Source organism: Microtus oregoni, unplaced genomic scaffold, assembly GCF_018167655.1.
Source record: "Microtus oregoni isolate MIOR12 unplaced genomic scaffold, Mior012 000038F_ref0000394, whole genome shotgun sequence".
Lineage (NCBI taxonomy): Eukaryota > Metazoa > Chordata > Mammalia > Rodentia > Cricetidae > Microtus > Microtus oregoni.
Window position 1 is genome coordinate 7,643,154 of NW_024543097.1, and position 15,493 is coordinate 7,658,646.

Sequence of the window (15,493 nt, forward strand, 5' to 3'; positions counted from 1 at the left end):
CGAAACTTAGATACCTTAAAATGTCCTACATACAATCTTACTGATATTGGCATGAAGCCAATAACATTTAAATAGATAAATGAAATATTTTAGAATAATTTTTTTATCTCTTACTCCCAGAAATTAGTTTCATCAGAACCTTTGCATAAGCTAGCTACTCTTAATATTCAAAAGGTTCTCACTACTAACATTAATACCAAATACTAGCACCCTGGACGACTATAACAGTTATTGCTAGCCAGCTAATAAGGAATATAGTCTGTGAATACCAATTGTTTATTATTTTAAGAAAGTTTCACAGAAAGTTTTTTTCTAGCATCTTTGCCCAAATTACCTAAATGTAAATATTTTGGTCATTACCAATGAGTTATATTTTCAATAAAATGTGAATGGTGTCATATTATATGGAATGAGTCAACTTCAAATAACATCACATGACCAATAGAGCTTGGCTGCTACAAAAAATTTTCTGGCCCACTAGGAGCTTATCTCCCACATAAAAATAAAGATGTGAGCCATAGTATAAATGGCTTTGCTTTTAACAAAGTAAATTTTATTGTAGTAGTATTTATGTATGCACCATGATTTGTTAAACTATTTTCATATTCAGAGTGTTTCAAAATCTAGATTATGGCCATGAGAAAGAAAGCTTTTGTACTGTATCCATCTCATTTAAACTTGCATCCAACTGTTTTATTTTTAATTCCCTTTTTTAGTTTAATGTTTCGTCTTAATCGCTTTTTATGCAGATTATTATAACACCTATAATCTACCACACTGATCCATCCAGTTTAAAGAAAAATATAGATGTGGTTTCAAATATCCTTGTCAATTACTTTTTAAGTTTCAATAAGACCACTTCTTACAATGTACAAACAGCTAGACAATTGTAATTCAAAGAAAAATTACAACCTAAAGGTTCTAAGTAAAATAACTCCATAAATGACCTTTATTAAAACCTATATTACCAAAATTAACTCTTCAAACTTTTGGCAGACAGTTGGATGAACGTTGTTTATTTGAAGTCTCAGTGTCTTCCAAACTGAGCCCATGCAAATAATTTAAGGTGGGCTTATTGCATCTTTATTCACTTTACGTATGTCAAATTATCTTTTAAATATTTATTTTCAGCCCACCCCCTTACATTTCCATGGAAGGAGCTGAGTGTATTTAATATTGGGAGAACAGCCAGAAGCCCGTGAGGAGGGGGATGGCTCTTCATATTCATGAAGCTTGCATACTTCTATTGGTCATCCCTGGATTGGTCACCTCTGCTGCCATCAGTCACGAAGACTATCCTGCTGATGAAGGTGACCAGGCTTCCAGTAATGACAATCTGATCTTTGATGACTATCGAGGGAAAGGGTGTGTGGATGACAGCGGCTTTGTATACAAGTTGGGAGAACGGTTTTTCCCGGGGCATTCCAACTGTCCATGTGTCTGTGCTCTAGATGGACCTGTTTGTGACCAGCCGGAATGCCCTAAAATTCATCCGAAATGTACAAAAGTGGAACACAATGGATGCTGTCCCGAATGTAAAGAAGTGAAAAACTTTTGTGAATATCATGGAAAAAATTACAAAATCTTGGAGGAATTTAAGGTATGAGTTACCCTCCATATTTATTGAATTCTAATTTTTACTGCATAACATACAATGGCATGACTCTAGGTAGCCGAGTAGCACCATGACTGACAGATGACCAGTGTTCGTTCACCGCTCAGAATCCCATAGTAATCTTCAGCTCATGTTTAGTGTCTTTTCATTTTTAACCCTTGAAAAAAATCCTTCTGTGTTTTTACAAGATACGTTTTTGGAGGGAGATTGTTGGAAGATATACCTGTCAAATTAATCTTTCTATTCTGTTAGTTTCCTGACTTATTAGTTTGTATTTGGAACAATTTACCAATGGCCTTGGCATATTTGTTTGCTTGTAGAAATGTACATGCTACAGAAGGACTCAGAGCTGTGATCTCAACATTGAGAAAATGCATTGGGCCTACTTGTTATAGGGCAGGGCTCTAGCTCAGCTCTCCGCTAAACAGATGTCTTCCTTACAAGACTTCCTAGAGAACTGAATTTATCATGGACGTTAAAAAGAGAAGTTAACTTTTCAATGACATATTTGTTTTCTTTTCATCTTGTGGAGCTTGTTTTTATTTATTCTTAAGTTCTCTTTTCTCTGACGGATAATTTTAGTTAGAATGTTCTACAAGTCACATGAGTCCTGGGGAATGAATTAATGCATCAAGAATATCCTAGTTAATTGTAGACAGTTTGTGTGTCGAATGTCTTTCATGATTAAAGCTTAATATTAAAGGTTCTATTTTTATCAAAGTTCTGTGATATGGTTCTCATAGGTAAAAAACGAGTTATAGCTGGTCATAGTGTGCTGTTTATTTTTGAAAAAAGAATGCTTAGTTTTTAGACCTGAATTAACTTTTCTCTCTACAAAATGAGATAATGCCGGAAGTCAGCATGTGGGAGAAAGATTTGAACTGATTATCACTAGGGCCTTTGGTGTACGGCTGTTTTATGGTATTCACTCTATTCTGGGCCATGAGTTCAAACTTGCACTAGTTTATAAAAGAATGCCTGACTTTTTTCATTGCAATATTTTAGCTATAAGAAAAAAATAGATTTTGAAGATTATATCAACTCTTTTATGCATTATTCTACACTATTCTCTTTCATGCACTGTAAAATTATTTGTTGTGAAATGTTACAAAGTAAAAAGCTAGAGAGTTTAGTAAAGCTACCCTTATAGCAAATGACAGTTAAGCACATGCTATCATATATTCAATAATGACAATATAGTCTTTAAAACATTGTATACACTTCATCATTAGCTGGTTTTATTTTAAGGTAGAGAAAGGAAATATAGTATTCAATATATTATGGACAAAATATTATGAACATTTATTATGAACAAATCAGTGACATTTAATTTTAATGTGCACATATAGTTAAAGTAGAATTTTATATAAAGAATATCTAGCCCACACCAGAAAAATCACAGGAAATACAGTTTTTGATAGATAGAATTTGGTAATGAGCACTTACTATATAAAAGAATTTATATGGTTTATGAATTTATTCAAGTTATCTTCATCCTTAAAATGTTACAGTTACTTACAAGATTTACATAAACAAAAATATAACTTTGAAGCTAGAGAGATTCTTCAGTGGTTAGGAGCACTGGCTGCCTTCCCAGAGAACATGACTTTGGTTCTCAGCACCCACATGGCAGATCACAACCATCTGTACTTCCAATCTCAGGGAATCTGATACCCTCTTCTGGTCTCCTCAAGTACCAGGCATATATGTGATACACAGACATACCTGAAAGTCAAACACTCACACACATAAAGATAAACAAAAATTTTAGAAGGTAAATGTGTTACCATTTCAAACAACACAAAAACCTATAAACAAAACATTGATTATTCTTGTGCTACTGGTTATAGCTCTACCATAGTATAACGTCATGTAACATCCCTTAATAATGAAGCACTTTTATATATCTGTGCCAAAGGATTACTAAATATATTTTTTTTAAAAAACATATTCCATTTTTTTCACAAAGACTTGAGTACAAAAATCTGAAGATATTATCTAAGACAAATTTGTTAAAATGAAGAATAAGACCAAGAAAGTTTAACTTATCCTCCGACCCAGAAGTCCCCCATTTATTTAACTTATTTTGTAATACTTCCTTTTAGCAATTCAATCTATTCAAATTCTCAAAGCACTTTTATAGCAAGGTCAGAAACAGCTGGATTCGAAGCCCAAATTCCTCAGTGGGATGTAAGATCTGAGCCACAGTAGTAAGACCATAAAATAGTCATTGTAATGATTAGTTCCCTTGTGGGGAGATGTTGGAAATATTTAATGAAATGTAATGAAGTCATTAGGCCCAGGACAACCAGAACATTTAGGAGTTGAACAAATGGCTGTTCTCTATTCTCCATCATTCTCAAATACACAGGGATTTACTATATGTTCTAAATTTTTCTAAATCTTCAGCAATATTCTATAATTGAAATCTAACCTTAAAAGCCTTTCAGATGAAGGACTATTTTTATGTTGTGCCTGCCCATATGGACCATATAACTAAATAAACACTAGCCATAGTCTTCCATGTTCATTATATCCCATTTGTTGTCAGGAACAAATAGCTAGTTTTTAAATATTTATGGAACATTCTTAAAATCATATATGAGATATTCTTTACAATAATATATTCATCTATGAGCATTTGTTATACTCCTTGATATTAAAAATATAGAGTCACTCATTTTGGAAATCAAGGTATCTAGAAGTTAAAGTGCTCACAAGAAAGGCATGATTTTCTTATATAGCTCATTAAAACAATATTAAAAAGTTTTAAAAAAAAGAAAGGCATGATTGATGTACAACTCAAATGAAAAGAAAAGCAGTCAAAAGTTGAGTTGATGAACCTAAATCTGGTGGTGGCACACACTAGTAATCAGCATTTGCAAATTGGAGGCAGGAGGATCATAGGTTCATGAGGCCTGTCAGCTACACAGCAGAAGCCTATTTCCCCAAGTAGAAATAGAGTTTCATGTATCACTCTACAGTCCCACATGTGCCCAGGGTTTATGGTGTGAAAGCTTATCAACATAGCATCAGGCTTGGGAATCAATGTTGAGGTTGCCTTTTAAAAACTGACTACAGTTGATCTGGGCATATCAAACTTCCAAAGGAGAACACTCTGAAGCAAGGTTAGCGAGACTGGGGAAAGCCAGGCCAGAACAGGGTGGACGTGCGTGCAAAATCAGAGGCTGAGTCTGACTTCATTGACGAGAGAGAAGTAAATGTGTGTGCACTAACACTGCGTAACAGCAGCTAGGACAGGGTACCGCAACGTTTAAGAGTGGATTTAAATATTCTTTCACTCCCTGAAGAACATCCGGAAAGGAGGTACCACTGCAAATTTTCAAAATTACAAACATTCCTGGAAAAGAACAGAAAAACAAAACTACTTTTCCCTTTCTAATATAGCTCTCATTTATGAAGTTTTCAAAAACATTTAAAAATTTTTAGACGAAAATATTATGGCATGGTTGAGGACAACGGAGTCAGAAGCGTTTCTCAGAGTGAAGTCTAACTTCCTGCTGATAACGAGTGCGGTGGTTTCCAACCCTCCTAGTGCTGCGCCCTTCACTATAGTTCTGCCTTCCAAGGGCTATGCCCTTTAATACAGGTCTTCGTGTTGTGCTGACCACCAAGCACAGAATTATTTTCAATGCCACTTCATAACTGTAGTTTTGCTACTGCTTGAATTATAATGGAAATATCTGTATTCCCAATGGTCTTAGGTGATCCCTGTGAAAGGGTCATTTGACCCCGGGGGCCGCGAACCCCAGGTTGGGTGGGAACCACTGATCTAGAGTTGTTTCATCAACCTTTTCAAATCCTCCACCGCTGGAAACTCTTCCCCGTGGGTTCACATATGCCATTGTGCAGGGAGGGGCACAGTTTCATCATAACTCACTTGTCTAAGGCCTGTTTTGATCATCTGCTAAACAACTTCAGGTAAGAAAAACGAAAGCATCAGTCTGTAAGTTTACTTACCAAAGATCGTACAGCTGAAATTGGGGAACCTGGAAGCCTGCCCATACAACTGTCCTCATCTCTTCTTGACTGCCTCTTTCACATTATAATAATCCGTGTAAGACAGAACCACCTGACCCTTCTATTAGAACCCACTGTTTCTTCCATCACAGTGAACCATTTGAGACTATGAATATTGGTTTTATTTTTTTTTCTCCTTTATTCCTACCCTAAGAATCATGCAAACACCACAATAGACCTTCACCACCTTTCTTTTTGTAAATGGGATAATGAGCCAGATCATGATTGAAAATATAAAGATATTAACAAGTGTGCCTTCAAATGCCATGGTTCTATTTCAGCCTCTGTAGGTTTAGAAAGAGCAGTCCCCAGGCAGTCAAAAATGACCCCTACTGTTGCCAACTGTAACATCCATTCTCAACTTACTTCTACTGTCTGGTGTCTCTCTCTGCTGCTTCCTAGAGCTAGTTTTCAATGTGTCTTCATCTCATCCCTCTAGGGTTTTAGTTGTGAGGTCTCATCCCAAGTGAATGCCAAGTTGCACTTCAATCTTTTCAGATCACTAACTTCAAGTACAAATTTATCCCACATACATGTCGTAATAGAAAGAGTCATGTTCTTTGTAAAGGCTGTGAGAACCTCTTCCAGTTACTGATGAGTAGATTCCTCTCTACTCTGTGGAGAACTCTAAATTCCCCAGTGGTCTGATAACATTGTACTAAGATGAACATCACTGCATAGCCAGTTCTCTTATCTTTTGTTTACTTACCCACTTTTAATAAACAAAGTTGGTAAGTAATAAGTTATGACAGCATAGATAATGGTGGATGGACATATTGATTGGAAGCTTAGCGATCTGTTTCAGCTCCAAGCATCACCACCTTATTCTGCGTGGCCCAAAAGAGAGATAATATTTTATTTTGCAAAGTATTTTTTTATAACTCTCACTCTGCTAGATTTAGCCTTTGAGGATATGTCTTTATTCTTTAAAACTTGTACTAATTTAGTTTCAGGGCATACACCGAAGGTTAGACCACATGCAGCTGAGAGAGCTGTCAGCTTTAGCATAGCCTGGTTTACTTTGAAGTGATTCTCTGCAGTCAACACTCAATGCCCCAAATTCAGGATTCAGTCTGTCCCAGGTTCTTCCTTCCCTGTTGGGAGTTACTTTTGTACTATTCCTATTAGTGGATAGGACAATTGATAAGACCTACCTCCTATTGTTATATTTAAATGATTTTAGTAGGAACATTTTCTCTGGTATATATTTTATGCCTGCTGTTAACCTTCAACAACAACAACAGCAACAAAACTTATTATCATGCCATGGCAACCTGTCTTGTTTTTTCCCTGAATTTTGCACTTAATTTTTAAACCCTCATGAATTAATCAGAAGTAATAAAATTATTCAACACTCAGAATATCTTACCAAATCATCACATCTATTAAAATAAAAATGTGGATGCCAGTTGAGTTTTGAATTGTCCTAGCTTGTCAATGGGTATATTCACAAGGAGATACAGATTCCAGTTCTGTCATTAACTAGTAGCCCATCATTAATGCCTAATTTATAACATTTGAGCTATTAAAATATTTAAATGGGAAGTATTTTTTTTCAAATTTAATTTGAGGGATGTGTTTGTTGCCATGTTATTTTTCAATATGGAGAAAGAATGGGGACAGCATGTTTGTGGATCTAAGAACCAGGTTTGTTAAAGATGAGGGCAAACTAAAGCTGAGGGAAAATGTTGCTGAGGGATCTGATTGGTGCAGCCTTAAAACTCAGTTCATCTCCTACCAACCAGCTCCTACGAATGGCACGGGAGTTAAGGAGCATTTTGATTTGCAGGATATACCTGGCCTTTGAGCATGAATATTATCATCAAGAGAGTTAAGGAATAGCTCTTCCTCTCTAGTTACTACAGATAACAGAGTGAGTCTTTGCAGCTGCCTCCCCACAGCACGGCTTCAGAGGCAGAATAGCCTGTTCACCAAGGATGTGTGTCTTTGTAATTACAGACCTTCTCAATTCTTTATAGTCCCTTACCAATTTCAGAGATTAAAGAAAATTTTATGAAAATGGTTTTATGGAATTAATTGTGCTTGTTTTTCATATGAAAATGTGCTTAGCATATTGTGTCTGTTGTTTGTTTAACAAAATATGCTAAGACTAGGAAAGAGATCAGATTTTTTTTTTCAAAAAAAGGCTCTTAAAAATTCCCGAAACAGGAGAATAGACTTTTATGAAGACATGATTTTTAGGTGTGTAAAAATATCCTCTTTGCAGTGAGAATCCATCGTCTCGTCTTTGTTTTTGGAATATAGTCCTCTGGAGTGCGGGTGGGTAGTGTGCAGGTAGAGGGCATGACAGCTTCTCTGCTCACCCAGTTAAATTTACTACTGTCCTTCCTACTGGGAAATGTTACTATTAATGGTCCTAACTTGTGATAAGTATGACTTCAGAGATTTGTGACGGGATGTCTGTGCCCTGTGCACACGGGGAGGCTGGTGTTTGATTTGTAGCCACTTCTGAGATTTGCAGAGTATATGACTGTAAGTAGCTTACTGGGGTCAGCCTTGAGAAGTCTGAAGTCATCACTGTCCCGTTCTGATTAATAAAACAGCAGCTCAAAAGACGAGAGAATGTCTACCTGGTAACTGCTCTTATAGTTTCAAAGTCCAGTTGCATATATTAAGTTTGCCTATTTTTAATTGCGTTTTACTTGCCAAAACAGTGCAAGAGATTTGACAAACATCTTCTCTTTCCCGTGTCTTATTTCCTCTTAAGTCTACACATTTTGTTCTAATTTTTCAGATTAATATACATATTCTATGTAGTCTTCATTGAAATTGCTGCATGCACACATTAGTGTGTGTATGTGTTTGTGTGCACACATGTGTGCAAGCAGATGTGTTCTTACCTGATATGGGATGTTTCTTCTTGAAGATAAGGTGAATCTTTTATTTCTACTTTTTAAGGTACCGACCAAATTTTTAAAATTTTATTCTGTTTCCCTGTTCCTTGATTTATCTATCAGGCAGTAAAAGGTGTTTTATGAAAGACAGCACAAGAAAAACCTATCAGTGTGTTTTTTATTTGTGCTTGTCTAGCTCTTGAGCAAAGGCTTGAGGCAACCCAGCAGGAGCAGATGGAGATTTCATTGGGCTTGCTGTCTCAAACAATAGCTCTTATTAATTGAGAACCTGCTTAGTCTAAAGTCTGCACTTTGGACTTTATCATCACTGCTGATTAGCATCAGTAATTTCATTCTGACACACCTCTATTGTTGCTCTGCTTGTCTCTAGTACGCCATAAAGCACATCACAATAAAGTTATCTTCATATGGGTTTAATGACATCATGAAAAGAATGAAAAAAAAACTACTAAAGGGCCTAAGAAAGCCATTCACATCCTTAAAAAGATTTCAGATGACCTTATTCCATGCTGGTAGGAAGTTGTCTAAAAGGTACAAAGTGCACTGAATGAAACTCATTATTTTCTCCACATTATTCCACATCACCGTGAAGTCTTCTTGATCTGTCTATAGAATCAAAATAAAAATGTCATTATATATGTCTGTTAACAATAAACACTTTCAAGTAGTTGAAAGGTATAGTATTGCATATAAATTTATTAATGACGATTCAAAAAGCATTATAATCTTATAATCAGGCACGGTGATGTATGCCTGTAATCCCAGTATTTAGAAGGCAGAAACAGAAGAATCAGGAATTAAAGGTCAACCTCGTGGACACAGTCAGTTTGAAGCCAGTCTGGAATGCCTGAGACCCTGACTAGGGGAAAAGAGGGATGGGAAGATGACTTAGTGGTTATAATGCCAACAGAGTAACTCTAAAGATAGGAGTGCGGACCAGAGAACCCATGGAAACTCTCAGTGGGTGTAATGGTCTAACCAAAATGCCAACATGTAGGAGGTGAGGACAGGGGATCATAAGAGTGCTCTAGCTCCCGAAATTACCCATATAAAAGAGTTATGGGTTCAACTAAGAGACTTTTTCCTCAAGGAATAAAATGAAGAACAATCCAGGAAGACTCTACATACATACTACACATATAAAAACACATATACACATATAATACTCAGCACACACAAATGCATGCAAAAAAGTACTTCTCTTATTAAAAAATATTTGGGTTTGAGTTTTAAAAAAATTTCTCTACCAGACATCTTACTCTATTTTTTGAGCTTGCATAATTTTTTATAAAAATGGAAGTTTTATGGTATATATGTTAAATTGTATATAAAATTGTATGTATACATATATGCAATTACATGTACATATATATACATACACACATGTGTGTAGATGTGTATGTAGTGTGTATATGTGTGTGTGTGTGTGTGTATATATATATATATATATATATATATATATATATATATATATATATTCTGGTCCTAGAACTTTTGTTTCATAAAAAGCACTTATAGTTTGTTGAACCACTTTTTGAAGGAACGATAACACAAAGACTAACCAAAACTTCATGGAAATGAATAAAGCCACAGCTCATTAGCTGCAAAAGCAACATTAATATAGCACTTTCCTGTGGTCTTTCTGTCACATTTTCCTACCTTCACGTTTAATAAGAAAATTCAAGCCAATTGGCGTCATCTTTTCCAATAATTATGTTGTATGCAAAGATTTATTTCAGCCAGTTGTTTATAGAAGTGTGATTTCAAGGCTTGTGACCACAGCAACTCAGAGTTACAAGTACACAAGAACAATAAGATATTGGTACATCCAAAATCCATCTCTGATTTAGTTTGAACACACTTGTGAAACAAGCCTAAGTTTGCAAAGGCCGTGAGAAACGGGAAGTCTCTGTTCTAAAAATGAAAACTTCTGTAATTAGACCAAATTAAAATCGATTAAATATTTGTGTATGTATTAGATTTAATGTTTAAATATGTTACTACTTAAAGTATTTAAATATATTTATAATATCTACATATATATTAGGCTCTATTTATACTTTTAATATATCCAATTTTATATCAGGAAATAACAACAAAATTAAAATAAGTGCTCTTGAAATATATTTTGATAATTTTTAGACCCAGAACCAAATGGGGATGAGAAGGTGTTGTTCTTTTCACAGAGCAAAGCTCTGGCTCTCACTAGATGGGAGGAATGGCTTTTGAAAGAGGGCTGTCAGAGCACACAAATGCTTGTAGCTCCCTGGTGCTAGAGACGGATTGCCACTGAGCTGCCCCTAGTCCATGTGGTTCTTGTCAGTACAGCCAGTCAGTCCCTTAGGATGATATGGGGCAGACATTTAAACTCCTTGACTTCTTCAACTTTTCTCTTGATTTTTAAGTTGTTTGAACCTCAGAAGTGATACAGAAACTTCCCAGATTATTCAGATTTCCTGACTTTGGGTATCCTTTTAATAATGGGGACTTTCACAGACTATCTTATTATCAGCTCTTGTGAAACTCTTAGTAACAGTTTCCAATATTTGCCATATGTCTCCTGAAGTCAGAGAAATGATGCATCTTGAAAGACCATGTGGAAATGCCCAGTGTGCAATGGACTACTGAGGTAAATAGACTATCTTTAAAAGGTCTGTTGGAAAGCTAGTGTAGACCTCTCAACTGGTAAGAACACAACAGTCAGTTGAAAATGGATTTTAAAGCAGATTCTACCACTGAGTTGCCATTGACTTAGGCACACATTCCTTCTCTTTCTGACTCAATGTTCACATGTACCAAAATAAAGATCACAGGAGATGTTACTTGACACACAACAAATGATTCATAAAGGCCCACGATGTTTTTACCACCATTGCTACCAACCCACTATTTAATCCAAAATACCATGCCTGTATGACAGTTGAACACATTTTTTTCTCGTCTATTAACATCTTAAAGTTCATACAACTTCAACTGCAATTTAGCAAATGCCTTGCTAATTATTTCAGATAGTCCAACTCTTTTGCTCAACACAGAGAAGCAATTAATGAAGAAAACCTAGTCTGTCTGAGATAACCTCTTCTTTCTTTTGGAATTACCAAAATTATGTCTGTATGATTACTTATGGTAATTTATAAATCTGTATTGCATATAATAATTCAGTTAAGAAGTGACTTTTCAAGATAAGGATAATAGTAATAATGCCAGTTCTGCATTAATAATTATTTTAGACCAGACTTAGTATAGTACAGCCCATGACCAAATATGCTCCACACTGTTTTATTGGAAACAGCCATGCTTAGTCATTTATATGCTATCTGTGGTTCCTTTTGAGGGATCCCCAAACATTATAGCCCTCTAAATGGAAAGTTGTTGGTTGATGATCTAGGCTTGTTACTTTCCCCTTTCTATTTCCTTCAAATTCTCTGTTATCACATTACTACAATCTGCAATCTTGGGGCCAATAGTGATGGATTCTGTTTCACCTGAGAGTAAACAAAAGTTTCACTTTTCAAACATAAAAATTTAAAAAGACATACAGATTTGCCTATTTACTATATGTGCTTAACCGACACATTAAACTGTATTTTTTTGTATAGTTAATTCCAATATCATTGACATCCAATTATAATTTCATTTATTATCATATAAAATGAAGCAAAGTTTATAAAAGGTCCATATTTTTATTCCCTTGCATTGCCCTTTAATTGTAAAACAACTTAAATGTTTTGTTTTAATATAATGCAATATATATTTAGTAATGTGCTAATAAGCAAAGGTGTGTAAATAGTCTGTGTGGGTATCAGTCCATTATAGACATTTTCAAAATTAGTTGTCATAGCCAACCCTCTGACTTCATTAAGGTGGAACAATGTACAAAATAGAGAAGGCATCATGTTCACCATCACAAGGTCTGCTTGTGATACACCATACAAAGGCTGCTGATGGGGTTGCTTTCTTATGGTTGCTCTAAGAATTTGAATAAAGAAAGAGAGATTATGTTTGAAAGTTAAAGGAAAATAGATTGAGCAGAAATGTCCAGGTACTGAAAGAATTAAAGAAAAACTGAAGAGTTAATGAAGAAAAGGAAAAGGGATGACCAGAGAGAAACAAATCAACAAAAGTGTTCAGAGGACTAGGGTTCAGAGTGACCGAAACAGGAAGGGAACGTGAGACCAGCCAGCTCCTGTGTGATGATCTGGTGAGGCAGCCAAGTGAGATTGGGAGCAAGTGAGAGAGTCACCCAAAGGCATGTGTAGGAGAAATTAACACAATTAACATGAACACAAACAACAACAATCAGATTTATGTATTGTGCAAGTACATTCACCCACTGAATTATTTATATATTTATCTTCATTTTCCAAGCTTCATTCAAGAAAATCTGTGTTTTTCTTCTTGTTATATAAATAGAGATTTATCATGATTGCCAAAGAGACAATCCTGACTGTCAGTCTAGGGCTTTTTCACTACACCTTATCATTCTGGTGAGTTCCCTGTAAGACATTTTGCAAGAAATATTGCTGAGAGCATTTGGTTTCCACCTCAATGTGCATGTGTGCATGCATATGTGCGTGCATCTGTGGTGTGTGTGTCCTTTATTGCTGACTATTCAATTATAAGTCATTCCTTCTTTATTCTCATATCTTTTTCACGGAATGCAACATAGGCCACATGAGGAAATTGTTTCCCAATTGGTTTCAGTTTAAAACTCCCACTGTCAGGATGCTTACACGAATATTCTCATCTCTTGAAAGCAAAGATTTACTACACTTGGAAGGCAGTAAGGGCTAAGCAAGATTATCTTTGCAAATTTTGATTTTAAAATTTTTTCTATTGGAGCTGGTGAGATAATTCAGTACAGTTGCCACACAACTGTGAAGTCATGCGTTCAAATCCCCAGAACCTATATAACAGCTGGGTGCAGTAGCATATGTCTATAATCCAAGTTACTCTTAAGGTGAAAACAGGTAGTGGAAACAAGAAAATTCCCGACAGGCAGGCTAGCCTGGCATACAGGACAAGAGACACTGCTTCAAACAAGGAAGAAGGCAAGGTCCAGCTCTTGAAGTTGTCCCTGACATGCACACACTTGTACACACAGATAATGCATACATGTCATATACATGTGTTATATGCATATTAAAAATGTATTAAAAATAAAAATATCGACACTGAATAACTACTCTGACACTCTGCTGTATACGGGCTTCAATGCCTCACCCTAAGTATGACAGGGAAACAAAATTGTTCAATCTAACTTTAATTTTCCTCCAGCATTAAAAATAAACTCCTGCTAAAATAGCAAACCTTTGACTCCTGAAATTTAGAAAGCTTCATTAAGGAGAAAGAGACAATCATGAAGAATATTCCTTTTGTTAATAAGACTCTGGGACATTCACATTAAAACTGGAAGATATGAAAATCAAGACTTCAAAAACTGTGAACCAAAGTTATTGTTCTTTTTCAAAAATCTGGATTTACAATGAATCTGATGAAGGACTGAAATGTCATCGGTAGATTGGGATTTACTGGACTGTCTAAACATGTCACCCAACACCGTTCTCAATCTATTTACTCTTTGAATGCAAACATTGCCACATGCAAGAGTCTGCAAAATGTTTGGATAGCTTTCAAAACTCTGAGCAATACTATTTTTAGAAGTTAAACATTTCAAAGAATTCATCATGAAAGCAAGAATGCCATGATTTAATTAAATGACCTATGAGCACTACACCTCCTTAGGAAACTCAAAGGCATTTAAAATCATCACAAGAGGAGTGGGAGAGGGAGAGCTACTGTCAGGAGGGGCTAGGACAAAGACAAGTCCAAAGTCACATAGACGGCCTGTTTTTCCACATAAAGCATTACTCCCTTGGAACAGCTCAGTGAGAAAATTAAAGCACTGTCAAGGGCAAGGGAAAAAACTCTTTTTGTACTCTGACTTCTATACGTAGTCTGTGGCATATGCACTCCACAAAACTCACACAAAAGATAGAAATAAAAGGTAATAAAACGTAAGTTTTTACAAGATTATATATTTATCACTTGCTTCTTTAAAAATGAGAAAACCTAAGCTGAAGAAGGTTAATCTGATGAAGGTAAACACCAGGGAAGTTGATGGCAGAACTTCTCTTCCAGATGTCCTCTCCCTTCATTATCCAACCATTCCCACTGCAGACAGCACAAGCAACAGCACAAGTACCAAGTCATACGCTAACACATGGAAGACTGTCAGGAAATTCGTTCATTAAAATATACTTTGGTTTTATTGCCCATAAACCATCCCAATATATTTGTTTTAGAACCGGGTAAGCTATGAGCTAACTATGAAATAATAAACTATAAAGTTCAGGAGGAAGTTGTTTGACCTTTCAATTGGAACCATGATATATTTTGGTATTAACAATTATAAACCACTTAATATAATTAACTTTTAATTACTTCTTTCCAGAGCACATCCACATACAATGTTATTGCCAAATTAAAAAGGAAGAAAAATAACTCAATTTTTAAAATACTTTTGCCTCAAGAAAACTGAGACACTGGCACAGAGTCCTTAGGAAGTGTTCTCTATTTCTTTCCTAGTGCAACATGTGTGCTTGTCCCATCTCGTAGACTCTGAAGAAGAACATGGATTCTTTCCCAGCCATGCAATGCTAGCTGCCTGTATTCTCGTGCTCTCTCCTTTGCGGCATTACTTCCTTTCAATGATTTCTGTAAAATTATACTGTTGCTATTTGTTTCTTATATGACTCTTCGAGTATAGAATTCTCATGACCTCATTTTCTCCCATAACTACTTTGGATTTTCTTATTGACTTTTATTGAGCTCTATATTGTTCTCTGCTCCCCTCCCTGCCTCTCCCCTCCCCTTCAACCCTGCCCCAAGGTTCTCATTCTCCCAATTTACTCAGGAGATCTTGTCTTTTTCTACTTTCCCTGTAGATTGGATCCATGCA

The 15,493-nt window shown here is 35.7% G+C and overlaps 1 protein-coding gene across 2 annotated transcripts in view; it reads left to right on the top strand.

Moving 5' to 3' along the window:
- The window catches only part of Vwc2l (von Willebrand factor C domain containing 2 like), a 151,878-nt gene that overhangs the window by 1,759 nt on the left and 134,626 nt on the right, over window positions 1–15,493 (top strand). Inside the window, exons 2-3 of one of the 2 annotated variants that reach the window (XM_041631699.1) lie at window positions 1,132–1,310; window positions 1,452–1,600. In XM_041631699.1, coding sequence (XP_041487633.1) covers window positions 1,211–1,310; window positions 1,452–1,600 — 249 coding nt within the window. In that variant the 5' untranslated portion in view covers window positions 1,132–1,210. Of the gene's footprint in view, window positions 1–1,131; window positions 1,601–15,493 lie in introns of both variants that reach the window. The other variant, XM_041631698.1, reaches the window with a different exon arrangement.